The following is a 26,253-nucleotide window of genomic DNA, read 5'->3' as shown; positions in this document are numbered from 1 at the left end:
CTCTGCACGGCCTCTGCCTGAAGGTGGCCCGTGGCTTTCTCCAGCTGCTGCACATGGGCAGCCATGTCCCAGGCAGTGAAGTGCCCAGCCTGCACCAGCTTGTGCCCTGTGCCCAGCACTGCCTGGACCAGAGCTCTGTGGCTGCTCATCTCACTCTCCAGGTTCTGTGGAGTCGGGGGAAGACAGGACCAGGGATGCTACTAGGCACCCCACTAGAGACTCCAGAATTGTGCCTGAAGCCCCTGGGATCCCACGAACTTGTCCCCAAGTAGTTTCCTGTCTTGTGCCACCCAAAGAGCCCAGGGTGCCCCAGAAGCCCCTGAAGCCAAGCTCCCAGCCGGGCCACAGTGCCATTCCCTTGGTGGATTGGTGGGGGGCCTGCCTGGCCACAGGGTGCTCAGGCTCTGGCTGCAGTCCTGGGTGTCTACCAGGGCCAGCGTCTCCTGCACCCAGACCATCTCTCATCCGTGTCCCTGAAGAACTGCAGGAGGCAGCTCCGGGCCTCCAGGGCGGCCCTGCACTCCTGCAGCAGTGGAGGGGGCCAGGGTAGGTGGGCACCGTGGTCATTAGTATTAGGGCCACTCTGTGCCCCTCACTGAAGGCAGGGGAGGTGCTGAGGAGACGAGCTGGGGGGCAGGGAGGAGGAGGGTGAGGAGGATGGGTACGGGCAGATCTACCTTTAAAGCGGCAGCCGCGCCTGCTCTGTCACATCCCGGGCGGGCGAGGTGGGGGCCTTCCTGTATACAGGCCTGGGCCTGGGCCTGGGCCTCGCCTCGCAGGGCCTGTGCCTGCCTGGCCTGCCTGGCCACCGCTGCCTCCAGCTCTCCCTGGGCCCCCAGGAGCTCCTCCAGGCCAGGCTGGTCCTGGCGCTGATGGGAGCTCCTAGCTCAACCTCTACAGGCTCCAGCCAGCTCCCTAGTTCCTCCACGCTCCTCCGTAGACAAAGGGCCTAGGGTAGAGTGGACGTGGGCATGATGGGGAGAGGCCCGGAGCCCACCCAGCCTGCTCCATAACCCGTGGGCCTCACCTCGAAGGCCGCCTGCAGCGTGGCTGCCTTCCTCTGGCAGTTGGCCTGCAGCTCGTCCCAGAGCTCTGGTGACTCCTGCAGGTGCCCCTGGATGGTCTCCGAGCTGGGTGGCCCCCCTGCAGCAGCCTCTGCCCCTCCTACACTGCTGGTGCCAGGGCACTTGTGTCGGCTCCAACCACCAGCCCACAGTTACAATCTGTGTGCTGGCTGTGTGATCTTGGGCATGTTCCTTAACCTCTCTGAACTCATTAGCTTTATCCATTCATTTAGATAATGATGGTTATTTTGCTTAATTGAGGTAAAGCATTTAAAATACTTAGCAGGGCACTTTCCATCTGAGGGAGCCGCCGGGTCAGGGTAAATGTAAAAGGGGCTGCGCTTCAACTCCAGGACGCTGGCTGTGCCCTGACTGCGTCTTCTCGTCTTTCCAAGACAGTTTAAAACCATCACATCAAAATAGTATCTTTAAATTGTTGAAGAGGCACCATTTTAGGAGAGGGTGTCCAGGAAGCGACGATTTCTCACTGCCCTTCGGTGCTGAGCATGGGGTTGCGCACACAGAGCACTCGGTGAGCACCGGCTGTCCACGACGATGACCCAGAGCCCCTGACTGCCAGGGCTCATGGAGCAGCCTCGTGTCTGGCCTGCCAGACTGCCCCCCGGTCCCCCTGCTGAGCCCGGGGCCTCACCATCCGCAGCCTTTGCTGTTGGTGCAGCTCGGCCTCAAGATCCTGTTGCTTCCACAGCTGTGCCCGCAGCCTGGCTGGGTCCCGCCAGCCCTCTGCCAGGGCCACCAGGCTCTTCTCTCTGAGCCATGTGACCACCTGGATGCACAGGGAGGACCAGGCTCTGCTGCCTGGGGCTCCCCCTCCCCTAACCTCTGGGCTGCCCTGAGGAAGGGTGGTCTCTCTCTGGGGCAACTCCTACCCTCCCTCCCACTGGGGATCAAGCCCCTCCCCTGCAACCGGTGGAACCTCGAAGGAATCCTGCAGGGAAGTCTGCAGTTGCCGGAGCTCCTCCAATCCGCAGCGGCAGCGACAGGTCCGGGGGCTCGCTCCAGGAGTGCCTCTTTCCTGCCAGAAGGAGGGTCTCATGTGCCCACAGGCCTGCCCACCGGGACCTGGAGCTGCTCAGGGGTGTGTCTGCAGGTTGCCCTGCCATCCTAGGGCAGCCTTACTTGGTAGCCGTATTCCCTGTGTCTGGGGTTTCCTTTGAAATCGACATAGATTCTATCTCCTCTTCCTTAGTGTCTGCTATGGGCTGAATGTGTCCCCTCATCCCCATATTCTTATGTTGGAGTCCTAATCCCCAGCTCCTCAGATTGTGACTTATTTGGAGATAGGGTCTTTAAAGAGGTAATTGAATTAAAACGCGGTCATTAGGGTGGGCCCTCATCCAGCAGGACTAGTGTCCTTATAAGAAAGGTTGAGACACAAACACGTAGAGGGATGACTATGTAAAGGCAGAAGGAGAAGCCAGCCACCGTAAGCTAAGGACAGAGACCTCAGGAGAAACCAACCCTCCCAACATCTCGGTCTCGGCTTTCCAGCCTCCAGTGCTGTGAGAAAACACACATCTGTGGTTTAAGCTGCAGTCTGTGGTACGTTGGTATGGCAGCCTGAGCAGGCTGGTAGTGTCTAAACAACCTATATATTTTTATTGATTTCAGAGAGGAAGGGAGAGAGAGAGAGAGAGAGAGAGAGACAGAAACATCAATGATGAGAGAGAGCCCGGCCGGCGTGGCTCAGTGGTTGAGCATTGACCTATTATACAAGAGGTCATGGTTCAATTCCCTTTGAGGGCACATGCCCCGGTTTGGGCTCAAGTATGGGGCATGCAGGAGATGGCCGATCAATGATTCTCTCTCATCATTGATGTTTCTCTCTCTCCCTCTCCTTTCTTCTATCTGAAATCAATAAAAACTTATTTTAAAAAATTGATGCTCATGTGCCCTGACGGGGAATTGAACCACGAGCTCCTGGTTCATAGGTTGATGCTCAACCACTGAGCCACGCCAGTCAGGCCGTCTAAACCACCTTTGATCATGAGCTGCTATTAGTAAGAATTTTTTGAGCAGACACTTCCCAAATATATATGTATTTGTGTGTGTGTGTGTGTGTGCATGTATTTAGCTATACATTATTCTATCTACACTAGTAAAAGACAAAGATGCTAATTGACCATACCTTCACTACGCCCTAAGCCACGCTCCCCAGCCAATCAGAGCGACTATATGCAAATTAACCCAGCCACGGAGATGGAGCAAGCAGGAGGCTTGGTTGCCTGGGCAATGGAGGAAGCCAAGCTTCCCGCCAGCCCTGAGCCGGCTGTGGCCTCCCCTAAAGGTAACAAAGTTTCAATTATAGAAGATAAACAAATCCCAGATACCTGCTTCCAGCCATCCTCCACTGGGAGCTTGGGTGGCTGGGGTTGTGGCCAGCCTGCAAACAGCCATCAGCCCCTCACCCAGGCTGACCAGGCACTCCTATATAATAAAAGGATAATATGCAAATTGACCCTAACAGCAGAACTACTGGGAATGACTGGTCACTATGACACACACTGACCACCAGGGGGCAGATGCTCAATGCAGGAGCTGCCCCCTGGTGGTCAGTGTGCTCCCACAGGGGGAGCTCTGCTCAGCCACAGGCCAGGCTGATGGCTCCCAGTACAGCGGTGGTGGTGGGAGTCTCTCTTGCCTCCTCAGCAGCGCAAAGGATGTCCAACTGCAGCTTAGGCCTGCTCCCCGCTGGCAAGTGGACATCCCCCGAGGGCTCCCAGGCTGCCAGAGGGATGTCTGACTGCCAGCTTAGGCCTGATCCCCCCCAGGGAGCGGGCCTAAGCCAGCAGGTGGTCATCCCCCTAGGGGTCTCAGACTGCGAGAGGGCACAGGCCAGAATGAGGGACCCGCCCGAGTGCACAAATTTTTGTGCACTGGGCCTCTAATATATGTATGTACTTCTGTACTAATATGTTAAGTACATGTGTTCAAAAAAGAAATGAGATCAATAAAAAATAGGAAAAGAAAGTTTAATGTGCCTCCCTCACCCTGGGACCCACCCACACCTCATATTGGCCGAGTCCCCACACTGGTGTGAGTGTTAGCCTTTGTCTCCTCCTTCTGGGGTTGCCAAAGTGGATGCAGGGGCCATGCAGGGAGGCTTGACGGAACCCAACACCTGAAGAGGATGCCAGAAGCCTGGGAGGGCAGGGGTCAGGTGGCGCTCTCCACGGAGGCAGCTGGGCCTGCCAGGAACGCTCTAAAGCAGCCGTGGGCAAACTACGGCCTGCGGGCCAGATCCGGCCCATTTGAAATGAATAAAACTATTGAAAAAAAAAGACCGTACCCTTTTATGTAATGATGTTTACTTTGAATTTATATTAGTTCACACAAACACTCCATCCATGCTTTTGTTCTGGCCCTCCGGTCCAGTTTAAGAACCCATTGTGGCCTCGAGTCAAAAAGTTTGTCCACCCCTGGTCTAAAGTGACTGGGCAGAGGGGGTGTTGACAGAGACCAGCAAACCAACACTTGCCATCTGTCAATCAAAGACCCCCCAGGGTTCCCAGGTAGGGGTCTACCTGCAAGGAGGAGGAGGGGATGGCTCACCTGCCCCTGCCAGGGCGCCAGCACGAGGCGTCACAAACACTATGGGTCCCAGTGGGCTCTCTCAGGAGGAAGACCCTGCCAGTTTGGGGTCCAGCTTTTGGCCAAGATCTGCCTTGATCTAAAAGTCTGAGGAGCTGGACAAGGCTCCTTGTGGAACCTGGCACCTTGTAAGCAGTGTCGGTTTCAGTTAAATGAGCATAAAAGAAACCTGTCAGCGGCCATGGTGCCAGGCACCAGCGAGGACATGAGGGCTCCCTTCAGGCCTCATGCAGCCCCAGAGGCAGGCAGTGCTGTCCCTGTGTAGCAGACACTGGACTCCATGAGGAGTCTGCCCCAGCCCCCCCGTGAGTGGGCAGCAGGGAACTCGGGGCTGCCTGGCTCTGGAGGCCTGACACGGAGCCCTGGCGCTGGTACCCTCATTCCATTAGGTTGTTTCTCTCTTCGTTCCCCCTGTAACACTCCCCCTGATCTCAGCCCAATGACCATGTGCTGCTTGGCATTCATAATGGACCCCCTCCCTGCAGGGGGGAGGTGGTGGGCCCTGGCTTCTGATTGCAGCCCTTGGCAAAGGCCAGTAAGCCTGGGCCAGGAGGCAGAGGGCAGGAAGGGAAGAGCCAGATGCCCATGCCCATGCCAGCCTCCCACGACTCCCCTCATCCCCAGAGCCAGAGGTACCTGAGGAGCGTGGCCTGGCACCGGCCGAGGGTGCCCTGGGCCTCGGGGTGTCCACCCCGGTGCAGGCTGCGGGCCAGGCTTCTCGAGTGCTGATCTTTCCCGCCGGTGCCTCCAGGCCCCGCTCCAGCACCCCGTGCTCCCGCAAGAGGGTCTCCACGTTGGCCAAGGGGTCCCTGATACTGTGCATGGGGCTGCACTCCCTACCCCAAGCTATGCTTTCCCCCCAAAACCATCCTTCCAAGCACAGCCTCAGCTCACCCCTGGAACCCTCAAGTCTGTACGTGGCTTTAGGACTGTGAGTCTCAGCCAGGGAAGGTACTGGGGGATACGGTTTAAGTGTCAGAATTTCCAGGGCAGGTGGGGCTTTCACGTGGCAGGAACGCCTCCCCTTCTTCGCACTCCCCATAAGGCTCCTCAGCACAGGATGGGCTGGGCCCCGATGGTTCTCTGAGGTTTCCCATGAGCAGGCTTGCCTGCCACAGGGGTCGGGACAGTGGTCGGAGAAGCAAACCTCTGGGTGTAAGGAAGCGAGGAGGGCAGAGGTGAGAAGGGTGGTGGGAAGAAGGCAAGAATGGGCCTGGCCACACGCTCACCCTCTAAGCTCCCACGGCATTCCCGGGGCAGGTGTCCCCCGGTGCCCCTGAACTGCTCACATAGATGGGCAAGTAACTGCCCAGGGACTGATGTGGCTGAGGTGGGGAGACCCCTCGGCCTGGGAGCTCAGGCAGCCCTGGCTGGTTTGGTCCCTAATGCTGCTCTGGTAAACCCTCCCTACCTCTCTCTGCTGGCACCTACCCCCAGACCCTCACCGGCTGGGCATGCTTACCGGCCGCAGAGCCAACTTCCCATCTGCTCCACAGAGCTCAGGAAGAACCGCTGGGAAAGGAAAGGCAAGAGGAGTCAGGAGAGGGTCCAGCGACTGCAGGGGCACGAACCTGTAGGTGGCCCAGGGGAGAAACAAGGGACCTGGGGCCTGGGTCAACAGGACGAGTCCACCCAGGCAAGACTTGTGGGCAAGCTGGTGGTGAGCGGTGGGAAGAGGCCCTGGCACAGCAGCCTCTCTGGCTTTGGCTTTGACCAGGGCAGTGGGGTTAGTGCAGCCCCCGTGGGCGGGGCAGGATGGAGGCTGCTTACCTGCAGCTCCAGAGGGCGCTCCTGCCAGGTCCCTTCCAGGCCATGCAGTTCCTGGTCTAAGACAGCCAGGGCCTGGCGGATGCCAGGGGTGCACAGGTGCCCAGCTGCCAGCAGGCGCTGCCCTGTGCTCCGGGCCAGGCGGATGCTGTCTGCTCGGGAGTCCAGCTCAGCCTGTGACAGGGCTGGACTCAGATCCCAGAGCTGAGGCCGCCAGGGCTGGAGGAGGCCCAGTGGGGAGGAGGAGGGCTGGGAGGCAGCTGGAGGAGGGTTGGGAGGAAGAGGAGAAAGGCAGAGGCAAGTGATGGAAAGAGGGCCCAAGAGAAAGTTGGGATCACAGGAGGGAGAGGGCAGAGAGGAGGTGAGATCCCAGCGACTAACTGTTCACCTTTAGCTCCCGGAGCTCCTCCAGCAGGCGCCAGGCCTCTGCGGGGCTGCGGGGGGCACTTTGGGCATCCATCTCCGCCGCGCCCCGGGCCCAGACCGGCAATTCCCGCAGCGCTGCCTGCAGGTTCTGAGCTTGGTGCGAGGCATCCAGTGACTCCCGCCTGCCCACAGGGCTCATCAGCTTGTCCTCGGAGCCCCACTTCCCCCTGTGCCCACTAGTGCCCTCTGTCCCAGAATCCCCTCAGCCAGAGACGGGCCCCCAGGGGCTGGGGGTCAATGGGGTGACAACACGGACAGGTATCTGAAGGATGAGAACTGGGGCCAAGAGAAGTAAGGGGACCGAGGGATGGTCAGCAAGGGCACGGGGTTCGCACCACCTCTGGGCCCTGCTCCGGAGCTGCTCCATGGTCCACCCTCTCCTGCTGCCTCGGCTGCGGCTGTGGCCGCCAGGGGCTTCTCTGGCAGAGGCGGCCCTCCTCCCTCTCCGGGCCGTGGGCGAAGCAGGCTTTACTCAGGGGAGTGCCGGCTCCGGGGCCAGAGGAGTAACAGCCGAGTGGACCCGGCCGGCTCTCGAGGTCCCGAAGTCCCTGGTCCTCCGCCAGCCGGGCCTGGATGGGGCCCATTCCTGTGCCAACTTCTCACGTTTCCACAGCAGCCTCTGCGCACAGCCCAGGGCCTGGACCAGGGCGGCCGGGGAGGAATGGGGAGATCCCGGCCTGGCCTTTCTCCAGCTCCTTCTCCCTGCGGAGGGGTCGCTGGCGGCAGGGTTTTGCGTAGGAAGTGAGCACGCAGCGTGATTCCCTTCCCGGCGCCCTCCGTGGGGCGGAGGGTTCCGAGGAGAGGCTTGGGGTGGGGACCGCATCTTCCACTCTGTGCCCCTCACTGAAGGCAGGGGAGGCGCTGAGGAGATGAGCTGGGGGGCAGGGAGGAGGAGGGCTCCGAGGAGAGGCTTGGGGTGGGGACCGCATCCGTGAGGTGCTTCCCAGACACGGTCTCATTGGACCCTCACCCTTTGCGGGGAGCTGAGCATGGACGGGCGGGCCTGGTGAGGTGGGAGCCACAGGGGGAGCGAGGATGGTCTGTTCCACATGGGGCCTCTCAGGCTGCCTGCAGCCCCTCCACTCTGCCTCTGCCTCTGCCGGCGGCCGGCGGCCATTCTCGTGGTGCCTGACACAATCCTGGGCTAGCGCCCGCTCTGAGCTTGCTCAGGGACAACGGAGAAAACCCTGGGGTGGGGGGTCTGGCCTCTGGCCTCACGGTGCTTCTGGGGGTGAAAGGATCCAGGTGGGGTATCCTCAAAGACTGCAGTGGGGGCTCCTACAGTCCAGAGAGGGCCCTGAGGCCCCTGAGGCCCCCCTGGTGGAACCTGCAAGTGCCCTCACTGAAGAGGAGAGGTGGGCGAGGGCAGGGCCCGTGGGCAGCGCTCCCCGGGGCTGCATTTCTCTCTGATCCGCTCAGTGACCGCATCCAACTCACAGGACGTGTGTGTCTCCAGGGCATCTTCAAGCTGCCGCTGGTGCCGGAGCGGGTTGCCATGGAAACTGTGCCTCCCGGCAGAGAGGATGTGAGGCTGAGTCTGAGCGGGCCCTCCAGCCCCCCTCCTGCCCACTGCTCCCCACCCTGGGGCTGGCCTGCTGTTGAGCGGTGTTGCCGCTGGCAGATGGCCTTGACTTGCTGGGGGACCGGGTTCTTGAGAGGCAGCGACAAGTCCTTGATGCTCCTGTGGTGTCACCCACCGCGCCCTGTGGGGGTGCAGGGTGAGTGCATTGGCACCGCCCACTCTGAGCCCCTATCTGCACTGCAGTTGGCGCTCAGAGTGTCTGCTTGGGCCCGAGAGAGCATGAGAGGCAGCTTGTCCGGGGAGTGGAGGCAGCTGCCTCCTCCGTGTCCCATCCCATCCCGCCCCACCCAGGGGCAGTGAGCAGGGCACACCAGGAGCCCGCAGCCTCACAGTCTGAGGCCAGAAACAAATGTGCTCCTGAGTCAGGACCAGATGGGAGGGGGCGGTGGGTACGCACTAATTAACAGACGCTTTTGGAGCTAAAATGCAGCTTGTTGGGATACGAAAAGCACCCTCATAAGAGAAATAGATGTTTAGGGGGGTGGTGGTGTAGGGGGAGAAGCTGAGATAGTGAAGGATAGTTACTGATTATCCATTACACCGAGGCACACATGCATTCTTGCATTCTTTTATTTTCAATTTTGAAGTAATTATAGATGTCCAGGAACTTGCAAAACTAGTATAGAAAAGCCCCATTACTCTCCCCCCAAATAAGTGAAAAGATAGTCTGTACTCATGGATTGGAGGAATTAATGTCAAAATGTCCATACTACCCAAAACAGTCTACAGATGCAATGTAATCCCTGATAGGTCCCAATGCTAACCTGGGAGCGGGTACTGGGGATACAGAAAAGTTCTGGAGAAGGTAGAGGAGTCGGGGCGAGCTCTTCCCGGGCTCTGACCAGAGACACCAGGCTTTGGTGGAGCTGAGTCTGCTCCTGGGCTTGGGCCGGTAGCACCTGCACACTGGTGCCCAGGGAGGAGCTCAGCTCTGGGGTCTGGTGGGCCAGATGGCTCACCTGGGCTCCATGGGCAGAGACCTGGGCCTCCAGCAGCTCATGCCTCTGCAGCAGCTCCTTTACCTCTGCCAGCTGTTGTCCACCGGCTGTGGAGCTGGCCAGCTCCTGGTGAGGGATGAGTGGTCATTGTAGTCCCAGGGGGCTGGGTCCCCATGAGTACCAGAGCTGGCATACCTGCTGTGTTCCCCAGGGGTCAGCTGGTCCAGGGCCCACCTCCTGCAGCAGGCTCAGCACAGCCTGTGTGCCCGACACCCACTTCCTCTGCCCTTGGAGACGCTGCAGGAGCGCTCCCAGCGCCGACTGATCTCCAGCTGCCTGCAGGACCTGAGAGGAAGGGTCGCCTGCACCTGCCTGGGGCAGGGAAGTGCCTTGGGGTGCACACCTGCTTGGGGGCTGGGCTGCCCTGCAAGAGGCTGAGCTCCATGGATGAGGGTGCCAGGGGCAGTGCATTTTGGCCCCTCAGATACCAGCGGGGCCTGGGAGGCCCAGGCCTTCATTCCTCCCCACCCCCTGAGCCTTCCTTCCAGTCTCCATCTCAGGTGATAGCAACTCCATCCTTCCAGATGCCGGGCTAAACCTTGGAAACGCACTTCCTCACACCCCACACCTGCTCCGTCTTCAAGTCCTCTTGGATTGAAAAAACATCCAGAATCCCACCACTGCTCACTGCCTCCACTGCCTCTTGGGCTGGATTATTTCAATGGGTTCCTAACTGCTCTCTGCTTCTGCCTTTGCCCTGTCTGTCTGTCCAGCATCCAGAGTGGTTACTGTAATACAAAAGATGGTGTTCCTCCTCTGCTCAAGCCCTCCCATGATCCCCCCTCTTTCTCAGAGGAAAAACCCAGTCCTCACTGTGCCTACAGAGCCCAGCACGACCTCTGCCCCCCGCACCCCCTCCCCCCGCCCCCCTCACTGCTGCGTCTGCCTGACCTCAGCTCCTACTGTTCACTTTGGCCAGCGCGGGCCTCCATGCTGTTTTGCAAACATGCCGGCACGCGCCCACCTGGGACACGGCACCTTTCCTCTGCCCAGGGGCCTGTCCCCTCGTGTGGCTGCCCTCACTCTGTCTGGTCTTTGCTCAAAAGTGAACCTCCTCTGGCCCCCCATCTAACTCCCCGCCCCGCGCACCTCATCTTTCCTCTCCTGCTTTGTTATTATTTTTATCACCATCTCACACACTATACGTGTTTCTTATTTGCTTGTCTGCCTTAGCGGTGTGTTAGCTCCCTGAGGGGAGGGACATTCTGTGTGCCCTTTTCACAGCTAAACCTCCAGCACCTAGCACGGTGCTTGAAGCAGCAGACACTCAGTAAGTGCTTGTTTAGTGAACGAATTAGCATGAAGCTACCTAGACAGGGCAGTGCTTTCCCAACAGGGATGGATTATAAGTGGTGAGTTTCAGGCATCAGAGGGAGCTAAATCTCTTTAAAGGGAACCCCGAATCCATAAGTCACTCCTCTGTGGCTGGGAATGGATTTGCGTAATGACAGAGGCTAGTGGGAAGGCCTTAGCCTGTCTGAGGACGGTTTATGTGCCTGGGGCTCACCTGCAGGCCACATCTGCCCAGCGGTGGTACTGCTTCTGCAGGAGGAGGTCTGCGGTCTCGGCCAATGCCTGGAAGAGCCCTTCCTGGGGCAGGATGCCGGCCTCCAGCATGCCCAGCCTCCGGGCAGCCGCCTCCACTGTGGCCGGGCTGGCGGGTGGGGCTGCAGCCTGGTCCAGCCCGCTCTGGGTCTGTCTGGGTCTGTCAGGAAGCTTTCCCCGGGGAGGGCTGCCTGGTGCTGGAAGCGCTGGGCCAGGGTTTCTAGGCGCTCCAGCTGCAGGAGTTACTGCTGCGGGGCCTGGCTGTGCCAGGCTGCTGCCCGCTCCAGGCCAGGACAGCTCCGCAGGGCGCAGGCCCTCGGGAGGCAGGCAGGGTGCGGTTCTGGGCTCGGAGTGCTGCCTGCAGCTGGAAGAGCAGGGCCTCTGCGGCCCTTCGCTGCTGCAGCCGAGGTGGCTTCTCCTGGCTGCGGAAGGAGGCAGAGGGCACGAGTAGCCGGCGCATGGCAGGCAAGGGGGCCGGGAAACCCCGTGTCTCCAGCTGCGCCTGCTTCTCCGCACCCAGCACAGCAGGTCAGCCGCCAGCGGCTCCTACAGGCCTGCAGCTCCGCTGTCGGCTGGAGCCGGAGCAGGATCTGGCGAAGGCAGGGGAGGGTCAGGGCGACTCTTGGAGGCAGGCTCAGAAGGCGGGCACTCCCGTTTTGGACATCAGGTGCCGGTCAGCGTTGCCCAGGTGGGTGGTCGCTCCTTCCCTCAGCTGAGGGTGCACTGAAATGGGGTCGTCCCCACATCCCGAGAAGCCGGTCGGCTCACCCCGTGCTGCACACTCAGACCTGGGAGGGCCCTGGCCTGCCCTCTTCCATCTTATTTTGCCCCATTGGGCCTCATCTCTGGGGGTGCTATCCTTTTTCTGAGCCTTTGTTCCTTTCCCTGAGGTCCCCCACCCCCCCAAAGCAACTTGGCGCCCTCGGCCTGAATCATCTCCCCCACACCCGACTGAGACACCAACCCCGAGAACAGCCCTCCCAGGCCTCAGCCTCTGCCGTCGTGGCCAGAGCGTGAGCGAGCCCCCAGAGCATGGTCTCGGCCCAGCAGAGCTGCTTCTGTGCTGGTCGTCCTCATAGAGTCTGGCCTCTGAGCCCTTAACTCCCATTCGGAGTCAGGCAGCCTCAGAGCAGAGGGGAGGGGAAGGGAGGGGGGGAACAGAGGGACGTCGCTCACTGGCTCTCCCTGTGTGCCAGGCACCCCGTGGGCACTGGGTCACGCTCCCTTGAGCCCTCACAGCAGCCTCTGTCACCCGGGCATTTTCACTCCATTTGCAGGTGGAGCACAGTCAAGTCAGGGGACGCGGCGAAGGCCACACGACTAGGAAGTGGCAGAGGCCGGCTCCAGACCCAGGTGTGTCTGACGCCGGAGCCCTGGCTCGCCCGCACCTCTCCTCGATGCCACCTTCCCTTAGTCACCGACCTTAGCCAGTCTCCTCTGGACGTCTGCCCGGTGCAGGCGGGAGAAGCGGTGGTAGCAGAGGGAGATGGAGGTCATGATGGAGCGCTCCTCAGGCAGCAGGGCCGCCTCGTCCTCAGGGTCCAGCAGCCGAGCGATGCCCAGCCCCTGCCCAGCCCCTGCCCAGCCACGAGGAAGCAAGGTCGAGGCTGTGCCATGGGCGGTCAGGACACAGGGAGCAGCAGTCAAGCAGGTCTGGCCTGGACAGGGAGCAGGACAGGGCCCCTCACCAGAGCCAGTTACTGCGCGGGTTCAGGTGGACTTGTTAAGAAGGCAAACAAGCTGCTGTTGGTCGTTCACACCTGACTGAGTTCTCCCCTGATGATCGCCTGAGAGCCTGTCGAAGGACTGAAGGACTGACTGACTAGCTCTGACGGCTGGAGGCGGGGGTGGGGGTGGGGGAGGTTGTAATTGGCTCAGGGGCCCTGCTCTTGGGGAGGGGGAGCTCCAAAAGGGCAGGTGCTTGCAGGGAAGAGGACTGAGAACAGAATCAGGGACACAAAGTGGAGACAGGAAGGGGTCAAAGGCAACCCTGGCCAGGTCCATGGGGTTTCCTAGGAAAGGGGAGAGGTGATTGCAGATCAGGGCCGTGGCTAGCAGCCCCCTCTCCTTCTGTGCCCAGGCTGCAGTCGCCAGAGGGAGAATGGGCAGGGAGAGGACCTGAGCCTGGGAGCAGCTGGCTCAGTGGGTGGAGGCCTCCAGGAAGGAAGCTGAGGCCGGTTTCAGGCCAGGCCAGGGCCGGGAGCGCGCTGGGTCCTTCCTCTGCACCCCTGTGGGCGTGGATGAGGGCTGAAGCCGAGCCCGTCACTCCAGCTACGGGAGAAGTCGGTGATACTGACGCGAGCGTAGCAGGCTGCCTTCCGCTGGCCCCAGACCAGCAGAGCTTCCTTGGCAGACAGCAGGGCTGCCCTGTCTCCAAGCTCCTCCTGCAGGGACAGGGCAGCGGTCACCAGGCAGGGACAGGTGGGGCGGCAGCAGGGCCTGTAGCTGCGGGGGAGGCAGGCTGGGTGGGGCTGAGATGCTGCTCCCCTTCCCCACGAGGGCTGGCCGTGCCCTCGGGTTGTCTGAAAGCTGTCACCTCCTAGCAGCTGGCTTTCAGTTGCAACAGGAGCAGTAGCTCCCGTTCCTCAGCCCTTCTAATGGGCCGGCATGGTGCTCACCACCCTACGCCACACGGAACCAGGTGGCTCCTGGTCACTGGGCTTTCTGCCAGCCAGGCCTCGGGCCCATACACACAGCTCTCCATGCCTCAAGTGCTTCTTATTAAAGCTGGGAACCTGTTGCCCTAGGTCTTTGCACTTGGACTGGGAGGAGGAGTGAATCCAGGGAGAAAGGAACAAAGAAACATCAAAGCCACGTGTGACCTGGGTCCTTTCACCTGCCGGCTACGTCCCCCTCTCCTGAGTCACATGGCAAGGCCCAGAGGGTTCTTGCACTTCCCTGAGCGTGTAAGCACAGGCCGCAGGGCCTTTGCACTGGCTGTCCTGGTGTCTGAAAATATTACTCTCCCCAACTGCCCTATGGCTCCCTCCCTCCCTTCCTTTGCTCAAATGCCACTTTCTCTGCGAGGCCCACCCTGGCCACTTGATTTAAATCAAAGCCCGAGGACTGTTCTCCTGCCCAGACACACAGGCTGACCCCTTCCCTCTGCTTGGGCGGGGATCCTGGTTTTGTTCCCTGATGCTCTCTCAGTGGGAACACTGTGCCAGGAAGGCCTCCTTCTGGACTCAGGCTCCAGAGCGTCCGCTATGCCCCGTGGCCAGCCCAGGAGAGATGGTCTAGGAGTCCAGCCTGTCCCCGCTGCTCACCCAGCACCCACCCAGCAAACCCCTCCCCGGTGCCCACCTTGGCCCTGAGGAAGGCCAAAGCCCGACTGCTCCCCAGGAAGCACACTCGCATTCGGCCCTGGGGTGTGTGGCAGAGCCTCACCCGAGAGGAGCTCCAGCAGCCGCAGTAGGTGGGTGCCGTGGGTCAGCTCTGGGTACAGTTTCTGGACCTTGAGGCCCACCTGGGGGAGAATGGGGGAGGGCAAGGGGTCAGCCCAGCTTTACCTGTCCGCCCCCCAGGACCTGGGAGGTGCAGCCCAGAGCAGCTGCCTCAAGGAGGGAGCATTGGCCTCAGGTGTGCTGTGGGGTCCAGAGAAGTCTCAGCCAGATGACCTCCTCGCCAGGCCCCAGGGCCCACTGGCGGGAGAGCGGGGGAGGGGAGGGGGGAAGGAAGGGCAGAGGCGGGCTGCGGGGCACCCAGTCGCACTGGAAGATGTTGTTGATCCAGTTGGTGAGTGTCTCCTGCATCCGCTTGTGCTGTGCCCGCATCTGGCGAATGTGGCCCATCTCCTACGCAGGGTCCATGGTGGACCTGGGCTGGGAGAGTCGGCTCAGGGCCCTGGGCAGCCCCCCTGCTTCAGGTGTCCTGGAGCCCCAAGGAGCTGCTGGGGAGTGTGGGGCTGATGAGCCATCAGGCCTGGAGCCCTTTGGGTCGAGGGGCCAGTGGCAGACATTTCCCTGCTGGGATGCTGGGGGAATGGAGGCTGGGCGGCGTGTGGATATGATGGCTCCTCCACGGGACGGGGTGCCTCTGCCAGGGGTACCGAGACCCTCCCTGCCAGGCTGGCTGCCCACATTGGAGCCTCGCCAGGGGAGGTTGGGGTGCTCCTGGCTGGGGCCCTGCACTTGAATGGCCCAGGGCCCCCTTTTGCCCACCGCACTTCCCAGGTTGTTCTTTGAGCTCTGGTGCCAGAGGCCTCCCTGGGCCACAGCGATTGGCTGCTGCTGCTTGGGATAAGCCGCTCACCGTGGTGATGTCTGGGCCTGAGGAGGAGACTGGCTGGGCGGACGGGGACGGGAGACAGAGGACACTGTGGGGCAGGAGCAAGCCGTCAGGAGAGGCGGAGGCTGGAGCCAGGCTGCGTCATGGCCTCCTCTGAGCCAGCAGGACGGTGGGAACGCACAGCCTCAGCCCACATTAACCTCCTGCCTGCCGCGGGGCATGGCCCAGGGCGGAGGGGGCGGCTCAAGAATGCTCCAGACCATTGGTCAGACCCCATCTTCATCATGTCCCCAGTGCCAGGTGGGGGCCCTGGCTCCCAAGACACAGAGGCCCATGGGCTGGCCTCCAGTCGCTGGGGTTGGGAGCCCCATGGTGGAGCTGCAGTCGGGGGAAAGGAACTAGGGCAGAACCTCTGTCAGCAGCTTTTGCACCCGTTTCCCAGTCAGGGACTGCCTTTCTGCACCCACAGGGCCTCTCTGGGGCACCCACAGGGCCTCTCTGGGGCACACACAGGGCCGCTCTGGGGCACCCACAGGGCCTCTCTGGGGGAAGACACAGGGCCTCTCTGGGGGCACTCACAGGGCCTCTCTGGGGGCACACACAGGGCCGCTCTGGGGGCACCCACAGGGCCTCTCTGGGGGAAGACACAGGGCCTCTCTGGGGGCACTCACAGGGCCTCTCTGGGGGCACACACAGGGCCGCTCTGGGGGCACCCACAGGGCCTCTCTGGGGGAAGACACAGGGCCTCTCTGGGGGCACTCACAGGGCCTCTCTGGGGGCACACACAGGGCCGCTCTGGGGGCACCCACAGGGCCTCTCTGGGGGAAGACACAGGGCCTCTCTGGGGGCACTCACAGGGCCTCTCTGGGGGCACACACAGGGCCGCTCTGGGGGCACCCACAGGGCCTCTCTGGGGGAAGACACAGGGCCTCTCTGGGGGCACTCACAGGGCCTCTCTGGGGGCACACACAGGGCCGCTCTGGGGGCACCCACAGGGCCTCTCTGGGGGAAGACACAGGGCCTCTCTGGGGGCACTCACAGGGCCTCTCTGGGGGCACACACAGGGCCGCTCTGGGGGCACCCACAGGGCCTCTCTGGGGGAAGACACAGGGCCTCTCTGGGGGCACTCACAGGGCCTCTCTGGGGGCACACACAGGGCCGCTCTGGGGGCACCCACAGGGCCTCTCTGGGGGAAGACACAGGGCCTCTCTGGGGGCACTCACAGGGCCTCTCTGGGGGCACACACAGGGCCGCTCTGGGGGCACCCACAGGGCCTCTCTGGGGGAAGACACAGGGCCTCTCTGGGGGCACTCACAGGGCCTCTCTGGGGGCACACACAGGGCCGCTCTGGGGGCACCCACAGGGCCTCTCTGGGGGAAGACACAGGGCCTCTCTGGGGGCACTCACAGGGCCTCTCTGGGGGCACACACAGGGCCGCTCTGGGGGCACCCACAGGGCCTCTCTGGGGGAAGACACAGGGCCTCTCTGGGGGCACTCACAGGGCCTCTCTGGGGGCACACACAGGGCCGCTCTGGGGGCACCCACAGGGCCTCTCTGGGGGAAGACACAGGGCCTCTCTGGGGGCACTCACAGGGCCTCTCTGGGGGCACACACAGGGCCGCTCTGGGGGCACCCACAGGGCCTCTCTGGGGGAAGACACAGGGCCTCTCTGGGGGCACTCACAGGGCCTCTCTGGGGGCACACACAGGGCCTCTCGGGGGCACACACAGGGCCTCTCTGGGGCTCACACAGCTAGGGGTGGGAGGGAACATGCTGGGCCGGTGCCCACTCCCTTCCCCTCCTGGGGAATTGTCCGACTCTGGGTTTGGCTTTCCAGCCCAGACAGAAAGGCACCCAACCGGGCCCAGGGCGGACTGGCAGTGCTCCCCTCCATCCCCCCGGGGGCTGCTCTCTGAAAGGGACTCCCCCCTGGAAGGGTAATCTGGATCTGAAAAGGCCATGGAGACCACAGTGGCTCCTTCAAAGCCATGGTTCCCTGTTTGGGCTCCAAGACGGGACAGCCCGGAGTTGAAATCACTACCTGGGGAAATAACCTTTCTTAGAGAGATGACCTTTGTTAAAACACATAGCGCCAAGAAGGTGAGCAAACATTAAGAACAGTATGTCATATACGCCAGGTCCCTTGAAACATATGCTGTGCAGATGTTTCTTCCCTGCAGCGACTGTGTCAAGCAGCAAGGATGGACCGGCTTCCGGCAGCTGGGCTCTGAGGACAGCGTGCGAGGGAGCGTGAGTTCTGCTGCAGGCGGCTCACGGAACAGTCTGGCTGAACTCCGAGCGGGGGACGTGTCTGTGGTCGCCCACCCAGCAGCCCTGGGAGACTGGGGGAGACACAACACTCCCCAGGGAGGTGTCCCTGACAGGCAAGGCCCCCGAGGGGAGGTGCGGCCACTGCCTGAGCCTGAGAGCCAGGGAGGGCGACTCACACTGAACCCGGGCTGTGGCTCTTGGAATGGGGCAACTCCCCTACATCTGAGAGGAGCTTCCTCCCGTGGTCCTCTCCCTGTGAGGTCCTCGCTCCCCGCCCAGATCCACTATCACCAGTGGCTGCGACTGCGGCCCCCCCAGTGCTCCATGGTCCACCCTCCCGTCCCATCCACTCTCCCTGCCCCTGCAGGTGCTCATCACAGCCCCCAGCCTGTCGTCCTGCCTGCATGGCACCTGCTCACGGCCCTGATTTACCTCCCGGAGCACAGCTCTGCTCACACCCAGGAAGACTCCCATTGCCTGGGCAGAAACAGCTTTCCTGCCCACATCTGCGCTTCAGCTTAAAATTCCCTTCTACTCTCCATTCCCCTATCGGATGCAGTGGTCAGCAAACTGTGGCTCGCGAGCCACATGCGGCTCTTTGGCCACTTGAGTGTGGCTGTTCCACAAAATACCACGTGTGGGCGCCCACGTAGTGTGATTGAAACTTCGTGGCCCATGTGCAGAAGTCGGTATTTTGTGGAAGAGCCACACTCAAGTGGCCAAAGAGCCGCATGTGGCTCGTGAGCCGCAGTTTGCGGACCACGGCCCTATCCTATCTGCCCCAGTTAAAACCTGCTCCTTCTAGGAAGTACCCCCTTTCACCCCCCCAGCTTGTTCCCCCTCCTAGTAAGACCTTGGCCCAGGTAAGACCGTCCCCCTGTGATGCGACCACGGGGAGCTGCACGATGCTTGCACACAGGTCTCAGCAGCGGTCGCTGTAGCTGAGGCTGTGTGTGCGGCTGGGGGACCGCGTTCCTCCCCACTTAGCGCAGCTGCAGAAAAGCCCTGCACCCCAGGGCGGCTTCTTTGGCAGCAACTGACCGCGCCCCGGCGGAAATGAGAGTCCCTGGTGGTTTTGGATCACTTACCTCGAAAGTAAGTGGAATCTCAAGTCAAATGGGTTTAAACAATGTGAAGGGAATATATTGGCCCACATAAGGGAAGCGTGAGGGAGGAGGACTTTAGGTGAGGTTTGACCCAGCAGCTCAAAGGATGCCCCCACAGGACTGGGTCCTCTCTGCCCACCCTCCCTCCCCTACCCCAGCAGCTCTGTGCACCATTTCAAGGCCATTTATACTGCTGCACTAACAGGCGTGTTTTTTTACACGGCAGGATTCAGAGAAGAGAGCATTTCTGCTAAGAACTGAAACAGAAGTCTGAGGGGTCTGGCTCTCAGAGTCCTCACTGAAACGATCCAGTCCTGAACCAATCTCTGTGAGCAGGGGGATGAAATACTTTGGCTCAGGACCCACCCCGGACAGAGTGGGGAGGGGCTGATCTCAGCCAACCCTGACGGCTCAGACTGAGGGTGGGGGAGTGAGTGGGACGTGCTCTGCAAAGGAGATCTAGGTCTAGATCCCCAGAAGGTAGGTGGGTGCCGGTGGGGAGACCCAGGTGTCTGCTCTGGTCCACACCTGCGAGCAGTCCAAGCAGCCAGGGCTCCACCTGGTACCACTGCCCCGTCCTGTGTGCAGGGAGTGGACCTTGTGGCAGGACTGCTCCTTCGAGGTGCTCAGTGATGCCCATCCGTCCTCGGAAGGGCCCACCTCCCAGGTCCCCTCTGGTCTTGGCTTCCAGTCTCAGTTGGAGGTCAGCTTCCCTGGGGGCCTGCGCCCAGACCTGGCCCCGGCCCCGTGGCTGAGCTGCTTTCCTTTTAAAGCCCCATTGGGGGAGCCCCCCCTAGAGGGCACAGGAGGTCGGGAGTCACAGGGGGCACTCGCCCCCTCACCCCGCCTGGTTTCAGAACAGATGGCAGGGATCCCCGCTTTACCGCAGACCTGCGGACGGCTTCGGGCAGCCCCTGGACAACCAGAGCCAGCGGAGGAAAGGTGGTGATTTTTTCAGAAGTTTATTGATCAGTAGACGGTGTCTTTTGTTTGACTTCTAAACAAGGTTACAAAACGAACAGAAGCATTGTGTATTAACTGCATTGGCTAATTGACAGGTAACCTGACACACTCTTAAATCAGGCCCGTTTACCTGAATAAACTCAGTGCTTATCTGTCCCAAGAATGTTCTTCTTGTTAAATGCACTCCTTATCCTCAAGGCGACTTATCCAGGTGTTGGGTGTCCGGCAAGACGCCGGGCGGTGGACTCCAGTACAAGACGTTCCCCGGGGGGCGGAGAGGGGCTCCTGAGGACCGCAGACACTGGGAGGGACTGTGGTTGGGGCAGGGGGCCAGGCTCTGCCAGGGCGTCTCCTGTGAGCTGGTAAGGAGGGCAGGGGCTGGGGAGAGAGCAGGAGGCATTTGCTGCTCACACCCTCTAACCCACCTGGACCCTCAGTCCTCTGATAATAGAATAAGAATTCAGCTCTTCAAGGCCCTCCATTTGTGGGAGCAACCAAAGCCCAAGTCCAAAGATACTACTGCTGCGCAATGACTGTTCCAAACAGAGCCCAGTCTAGCCCTGGGGAAGCAAAAGCCAACTCACTGAACGGCCCTCCCCGCTGAGGAGGGACCCGCCGTGGGCCGTCCAGGTGCTCGGGGAGAAAGGGGAGAGGCTGGGCCGGAGCCGGAGGCTGAGGCAGGGGGCCGCCTGCACGTGGGACAGAGCCGGGAAGCTGGGCAGGTCTCAGTGCGGGTCCTTTGCAGATGGTGCAGGAGGGCCTCGCAGCAGGCTCACAACTGGGAAGAGGAGGCTCAAGTCTCCATTCCCCGCCAAACGCCAGACTGCAGAGGTCTGTTATGTGGTATCACGTGCTGTGTACAACCAGATTTTCTCTTGTGGAACCATGGGGAGCGCGAAGATAGTTCTTAGAGCTAGAGTTTACCTACTGCCACCCTCCCAACCACCTGTAAACACTCCGGGGAGGGGAACTTTGAGAACTGGGGTGGCGTGGGATGGCAAGAAGGTCCATCGAGATGGACAGGCCCTCCTGTCCCCCTGCCCTGCTGCGTGGGGTTGGGGATAATGGAAGTTTCGGACACAATTAAAGGAACTTTGTGCCAGTCCTGGGAAGATATGGTTTCTCACTTGGGGGCCATCCCTAATGTTTCCCAGTGTTTTTCTTTCCAGTCAATTCCAATGACTTCATGTGGGAGAGAAGATATTAAGAAAAAAGGGTCACACAATTTCCCCCTTTTTTTCCTCAGCAGGGAAAGGATTCAGCTGTCCGATGCTCTCCCCGAGGGCATGGGGTAGAGGTCACAATGCCATCCGTTTCCGTCCACACAGAAACCAGAAACCTCAGTCCATTGGCTCCCTAAAACACTTTTCTTACATGTCTCTACATACGCAACCTTTGGCCATATTTACATATGTACACATTGACAAGTTCAAAAATACATATTTATGTGACATATATGTGTATATATTTATCTTTATATGTGACAATTCAGTAGAGTTAAAGCAGCAAGATAATTCTGGATGGAAAATTGGCTAACCCTGGCATCTCTGAATCTGTGGACGATTGAACTCTCTCTCTTCCTCTCTCGGTGCTGCCCTTCGGTGGACGCCACTGTGCTACCCAGGTGGGCAGTCCCCATGCATTCACAGAACTCTGCTCATAATACAGCAGCTTTTCCCTTCTTAGCGAAGATGGAGAGCGAGTTCGTGGGGCTCAGGGAGTCAGTAAGAATAAAAACCATGCTATGCATTTATTTCTCTTAAAACAAAATTATTGAGACAGCAAGCTAGGGAGTGTGCGGGCTGGCATCTGGACGCATGCTTCTCTCAAGTAAAACATTTCTCTTAAGCCTGCAGTTCTGACCCTGATGTCACAGGTAACATCAGAAAAAACCACAATGTGGCTTTTGGGAGGCTCGGGTGGGGCTGCTCTGATTTCACGCATGCCTGGTGCTGGCAGGGCCCCTGCCATGCGGCCACGCCGTCATTATTTTGCGTCTCTCCCCTTTACTGCCCAAGTCATGGTGAAAGGCACTGGGCCGAGCCAGCGCCCACATGGCAGGGAGGGTGGAGGCGAGCATTAACGCCTCCACCCGACACAGGGCCCAAGTGCATGGTCCAGAGGGACTGACACGGGGGACCTGAGAGAGACCCTCAGGGAGCCACTAGATGCGGGCCTGCCCAAATCCTGCCTCGTGATGGGCATTCATGATACAAGCCACACAGCTCTTTGAAGAAAAGGCTTTATAGGAAAGGTTTCATCCTGTTTCTGTATAAAGGCTTTTATCCTATAAGGAAAAACCAAAAACCTAGACATAATAAAAATGCCTTTAAAAAATAAAAATAGTATCTAAGGCTAGTAGACCGATCTCTTATCCCTGACAGCCGTGCAGGCTAGCTTCTCATTCCCGTGTCCGCAGGCCCGGCCTCTGTGCTCACTGAGACACGATTTGCTGAATTTAAATCCTGCCGTTGAGCAAGGAGCCCGGGGGCATGTAACAAGGCTAAGTGACAGCTGGGGAGAACCACCTCTTTCCTCACTGTAGTGTGAGTATGATAAATAGACTTTGCTACAAATTATTGGACAGACCAGTAAGAAAAGCTAATCTTCAGACTCCAACATGACTTGAAATCTTGCTGGGGCTAATAAAACGAATTAATTAATTCCTAAGTAATTCCAAGTTCCTAACCAAATACAACTTGGCGGGGAAGGCCCGGGGGTGGGTGCTGGGAGGGCCAGTGAGCGTGATGCTGGGACAAACCCTGTTTGCGGCCAGCTGCCTGTTCTGCTCGGGGCTGCAGAAGGCATGGGCATAGGCAGGCACTACACCCTGCTTTCAAACTGTGGGCACCATCGCCTTCTCTTTGGTAGACAGTTTAGAGAGAACAGAAACCCTCTCTGCCCTATTCTCCCCCTCCCCCCTAAATATATAAGGAAACAAACAAGATTATCTTTGCTCCCACAGGGCAAACAGGTTTATGATGATGAGTGGTCCAGGGAAGCCCCAGCTCACACCCCAATCTCCTGGGGCTCCAGCAAGCCCACCCCCACACTTACGTCTCTCCAGGATTCTGAGTACTCTTTGGTCAATTTCCATTTCTTTTCCACAGTTACAATCTCCTTACCCATCTCCCCCCAGTATTTTAATAAAAACTCAGGGAATTTTAGAGGTGAAAGGACCTCATCTAGTGTCCAGTGTCTGCCCTCCCCATTCTACAGATGGGGAAACTGAGGCAGAGAGGGCAGTGCCTTTCTCGGGGTCACTCAGTGAGTCAGTGGCAGCGAGGACCTCAGGCCCCAGTCCCAGGAGCCCCACCCCGCACTGCCTGCCCTGCGGGTGGCCCGCCCTCAGTCGGCCTTCTGAAAGGACTTCCTGTGAGAGGGGGGCACCAGGTGGGGAGGCAGGCTGTTGGGCAGCTCGTAGCCGTCCAGCTTGATCTTGATGAGGTGCTTGGCCAGCGCGAACTCCTCCTCGTCCAGCATGCCGTCGCAGTCACAGTCGGCCAGCTTCCAGATCTTGCCCAGGACGCTGTTGGGCAGCTTGGAGGTCACCATCTCCTTCTTGGCGTTGACCCCTGATATCTTGCCATTGATGGGCGACAGGGCGTAGAAGAGCTCATCGTAGACGGGCTTGTCTTTGGCCACCACCCACTCCTCCTCGTCGGCACCCTCCTTGGCGCCCTCCCCGTAGCCCTGGTTGAAGGGGCCCTCCGAGGTGCCATCGAAGGCGCCGCCCTGCACGAGCTGCATGGGCGTGTTCAGCTCCTCCTGGCTGATGAGGCTCATCAGGGATGAGATCTTACTGGTCAGCATGTTGTCCACGGCCTCGATCAGCTTGGGCTTCAGCGAGTGGAATTTGGTGAAGTCGTAGCTCTCAAGCTGTTCCTGCAAAAGGAGAAACCACAGACTTGGTGACATGCCCTCTCCACCGGAAGCAAAGAGGAGAGGGGAGCTGCGGGAGGGGCGTTCTCCCTTAAAGCACACAGTCCGTACCCGGGCCTGTTCCAGGGCTCTCTGGTGGGGTCCCCACATCCAAACTCGCCAGACACAGGAGTGGCTTTTAGAACAAGAAATAAGATGCATGGGATGCCACGCTTCGCTACAGGAGCTCCTCCCTGCTGGCTGCGGCGGTATGACTGCCAGCGACCCCTCAGGGCTGACGACCTCCCCTCACCCTGCCTTTTCAGCCCTCAGATTCAGCATTTCATCTCTTACCACATACCTCGGCTGAATCTTCACAACAATGCTGGGAGCCAGCAAGGATAGCACAATAGCCGTGTGTTACAGAGAGCACACGGGGCGTCCTGGCAGTCAACACAAGAGCCCGTGCCTCCTGCCTTGACTAGAGCTCCTTGTGCTGTGACATGACGCTGTGGAGAGGGACTTAGTTAAGGACACTATTTTTGGGTCAGCTTTTAAAAATGTAGTTTAGGGTACAAATAAGTAAAAGTTGAAACTGGTAAGAGGGAACAGAGTAGGATGGGAAGGGCGAGTATAAATCCAGCCAATATGCTCATCAAGTCAGGCAGGTCTCAGCTCCTCCCAGGAGAACTGGCCGTCAGCAGTCAGAGCGGCAGGAGCACAGGCTCCAGGGACCACGATAATTGCCTGGCGAGACAGGAGCCAACCATGGTGCCCGGGTGGTTGTGCAGAAGCACTCCTCCTACCTTGGCTCTTTGGTTACTCATCCATCCATCTATCCATCCATCCATCCATCCATCCATCCATCCAACATTTATTGGCCATTTGTTATGTGCCAGGCCCTGTTTTAGGGCCTGGGGATATAAATAGGAAAAGCCAGTCCACACCTTCAGGGGCCTGTGTTGTAACAGAGGAAGGACATTTAAGTATCTCTGTTCCTGTCTAATTGCAAAAAGGGTTGACCTAGCTTATAGTGAAAATGTTATCACAAAATAGAAGTCATAAAGAAGGGAAAAGCCAAGTAATTGAGAGGGAGAGGTCGGGAATGAACACATCAGACAACTGAGGAGAGAAAAGCGACTGCCCCTCAGCTGCCCCCCGCTGAGTCGGGGTGGGGATGGGGAGAAATCACATCCCCTCATTGTCCAAGGGAGAAGCCACCTGTTCATTACAAGCTTTCTCTTGTCCTGAATGGTGAGGTGGTTACCCAGGGCCTTGTATAAGGGGCCTCAAAGATCCAGTGAAAAATGTCTTCAACAGCAGTTTTGTCAAGTAAAGGCAGGAAATTCCAGGGATGGCAGTTTTTATATGGCCTCTCTGTGAAGCAGTTCTGTTGGGGCGACTCTAGAGGGCTAGTGCGCCATGTCTGGGAGATGAGGCAGGGAGGCTCAAGGAAGGGAGGTTTCACAAACCTTCACACCTGACTGTTCATGGCAGAAGTAATGCAGTAGGTCATTAGAAAAAATAAAACTTTGAGCTATCACAAATATCATACATTTATTATAAGTACTAGAGGCCAATGAATGAAATTCATGCATGGGGGTGGTAGGGTCCCTCAGCCCGGCCTGCACCCTCTCCAATCTGGGACCCCTTGGGGGATGTCCAACTGCCTCTCGCAATCTGGGACCATCGGCTCCTAACCGCTCGCCTGCCTGCCTGCCGGATCGCCCCTACCCCCTCTGCCTGCCTGATCACCCCTAACCACCTCTGCCTCGCCCTGCACCCAGGACCCAGGATTCCCTCCTCCGGCCGGTCGCAGGTACCTGGGACCCCGGCTTCCCTCCCTCTGGCCAGCTGCAGGCACCTAGGACCGGGCTGGCTCACCTGGGCCAGCTGCAGCCACAGGGGACCATGGGCAGGTGGCTTTGCCTGGACCGCAGGCGCCCAGAACTGTGGGGCAGGCGGCTTTTCCCTCTCCCAGGCTGCAGCCTGGCTGGTCCCCATTCCTCTCTCCCCAGTGTTGAGTGTCTGAGCTCTTATGGCGGTGTGAGGGCATGGTGACTATTTGCATATTAGCTCTTTATTATATAGGATTATGGGGAGTGGGGGGGGGACTGTAAAACAAAAATAAAAAATTTAAATCACTTATGATCCCATCACCCAGCAATAACCTGCTAATATTTTGGGACATGCATTTCCAGCCATTTTTGTGCACACACACACACACACACACACACTCTTTAACTAAAATAAGACCACACTGTTAAATAACCTGTATTTTAAAGAAATAATGTATTATATTGTTCCATGATATTAATTTTATACAAACTTTTTTGTGTGTAATTTTCCTAAACTATTTTTTGCACAGACTGCATTCACTGAGATCCGTTTCTCAGTCTGTGTTCAGCTAGTGTTTTGACAGACATTTCCTTTAATGTCAGAAGCTAAAACAAAAAATAAAAGCAAAACTCCAAGACCAACCAACTCACCAACCAACCAACAAAAGAATCCGCCTCCCGCCTCTGCAGAATTGCTTTGTCCTGGGCAGTGCTTCCATACTCAGCCAGGCTGGTTGAACCCCGGAATCAGCCTGACCTATAACCTTAACCTTAATAGCTACAGAATACTGAGTGTATAGCTGAGCCACTGTCATTCACCTTGTCCCATGTAGTTGGATGTTTAGGCTGTTTCCAATGGAGAAGCAAAACTGTGGTCTCTAGGACAGTGGTTGCCAACTGGTAGTCCGCAGACCACTGGTGGTCCATGAGGTCCGAAAGGTTGGCGACCGCTGCTCTAGGGAATACTGGCAGGGCTGCAGTTCTCAGTGGGTG

The 26,253-nt window shown here is 59.0% G+C and overlaps 1 protein-coding gene across 1 annotated transcript in view; it reads right to left on the bottom strand.

Moving 5' to 3' along the window:
* Nucleotides 1-22,508: 22,508 nt before the first annotated feature.
* Nucleotides 22,509-26,253, bottom strand: part of EHD4 (EH domain containing 4) — a gene marked incomplete at its 5' end in the record, with an annotated part of 75,019 nt that continues 71,274 nt past the window's right edge. The window contains one exon of the mRNA XM_006778064.2: nucleotides 22,509-23,446. Within this exon, the coding sequence (XP_006778127.2) occupies nucleotides 22,910-23,446 (537 nt within the window). The remainder of the gene's footprint in view (nucleotides 23,447-26,253) is intronic.

This window comes from Myotis davidii, unplaced genomic scaffold (genome assembly GCF_000327345.1).
Source record: "Myotis davidii unplaced genomic scaffold, ASM32734v1 scaffold46, whole genome shotgun sequence".
NCBI lineage: Eukaryota > Metazoa > Chordata > Mammalia > Chiroptera > Vespertilionidae > Myotis > Myotis davidii.
The sequence above is the reverse complement of the archived record's forward strand: the minus strand, read 5'-3'. Positions and strand labels throughout refer to the sequence as shown.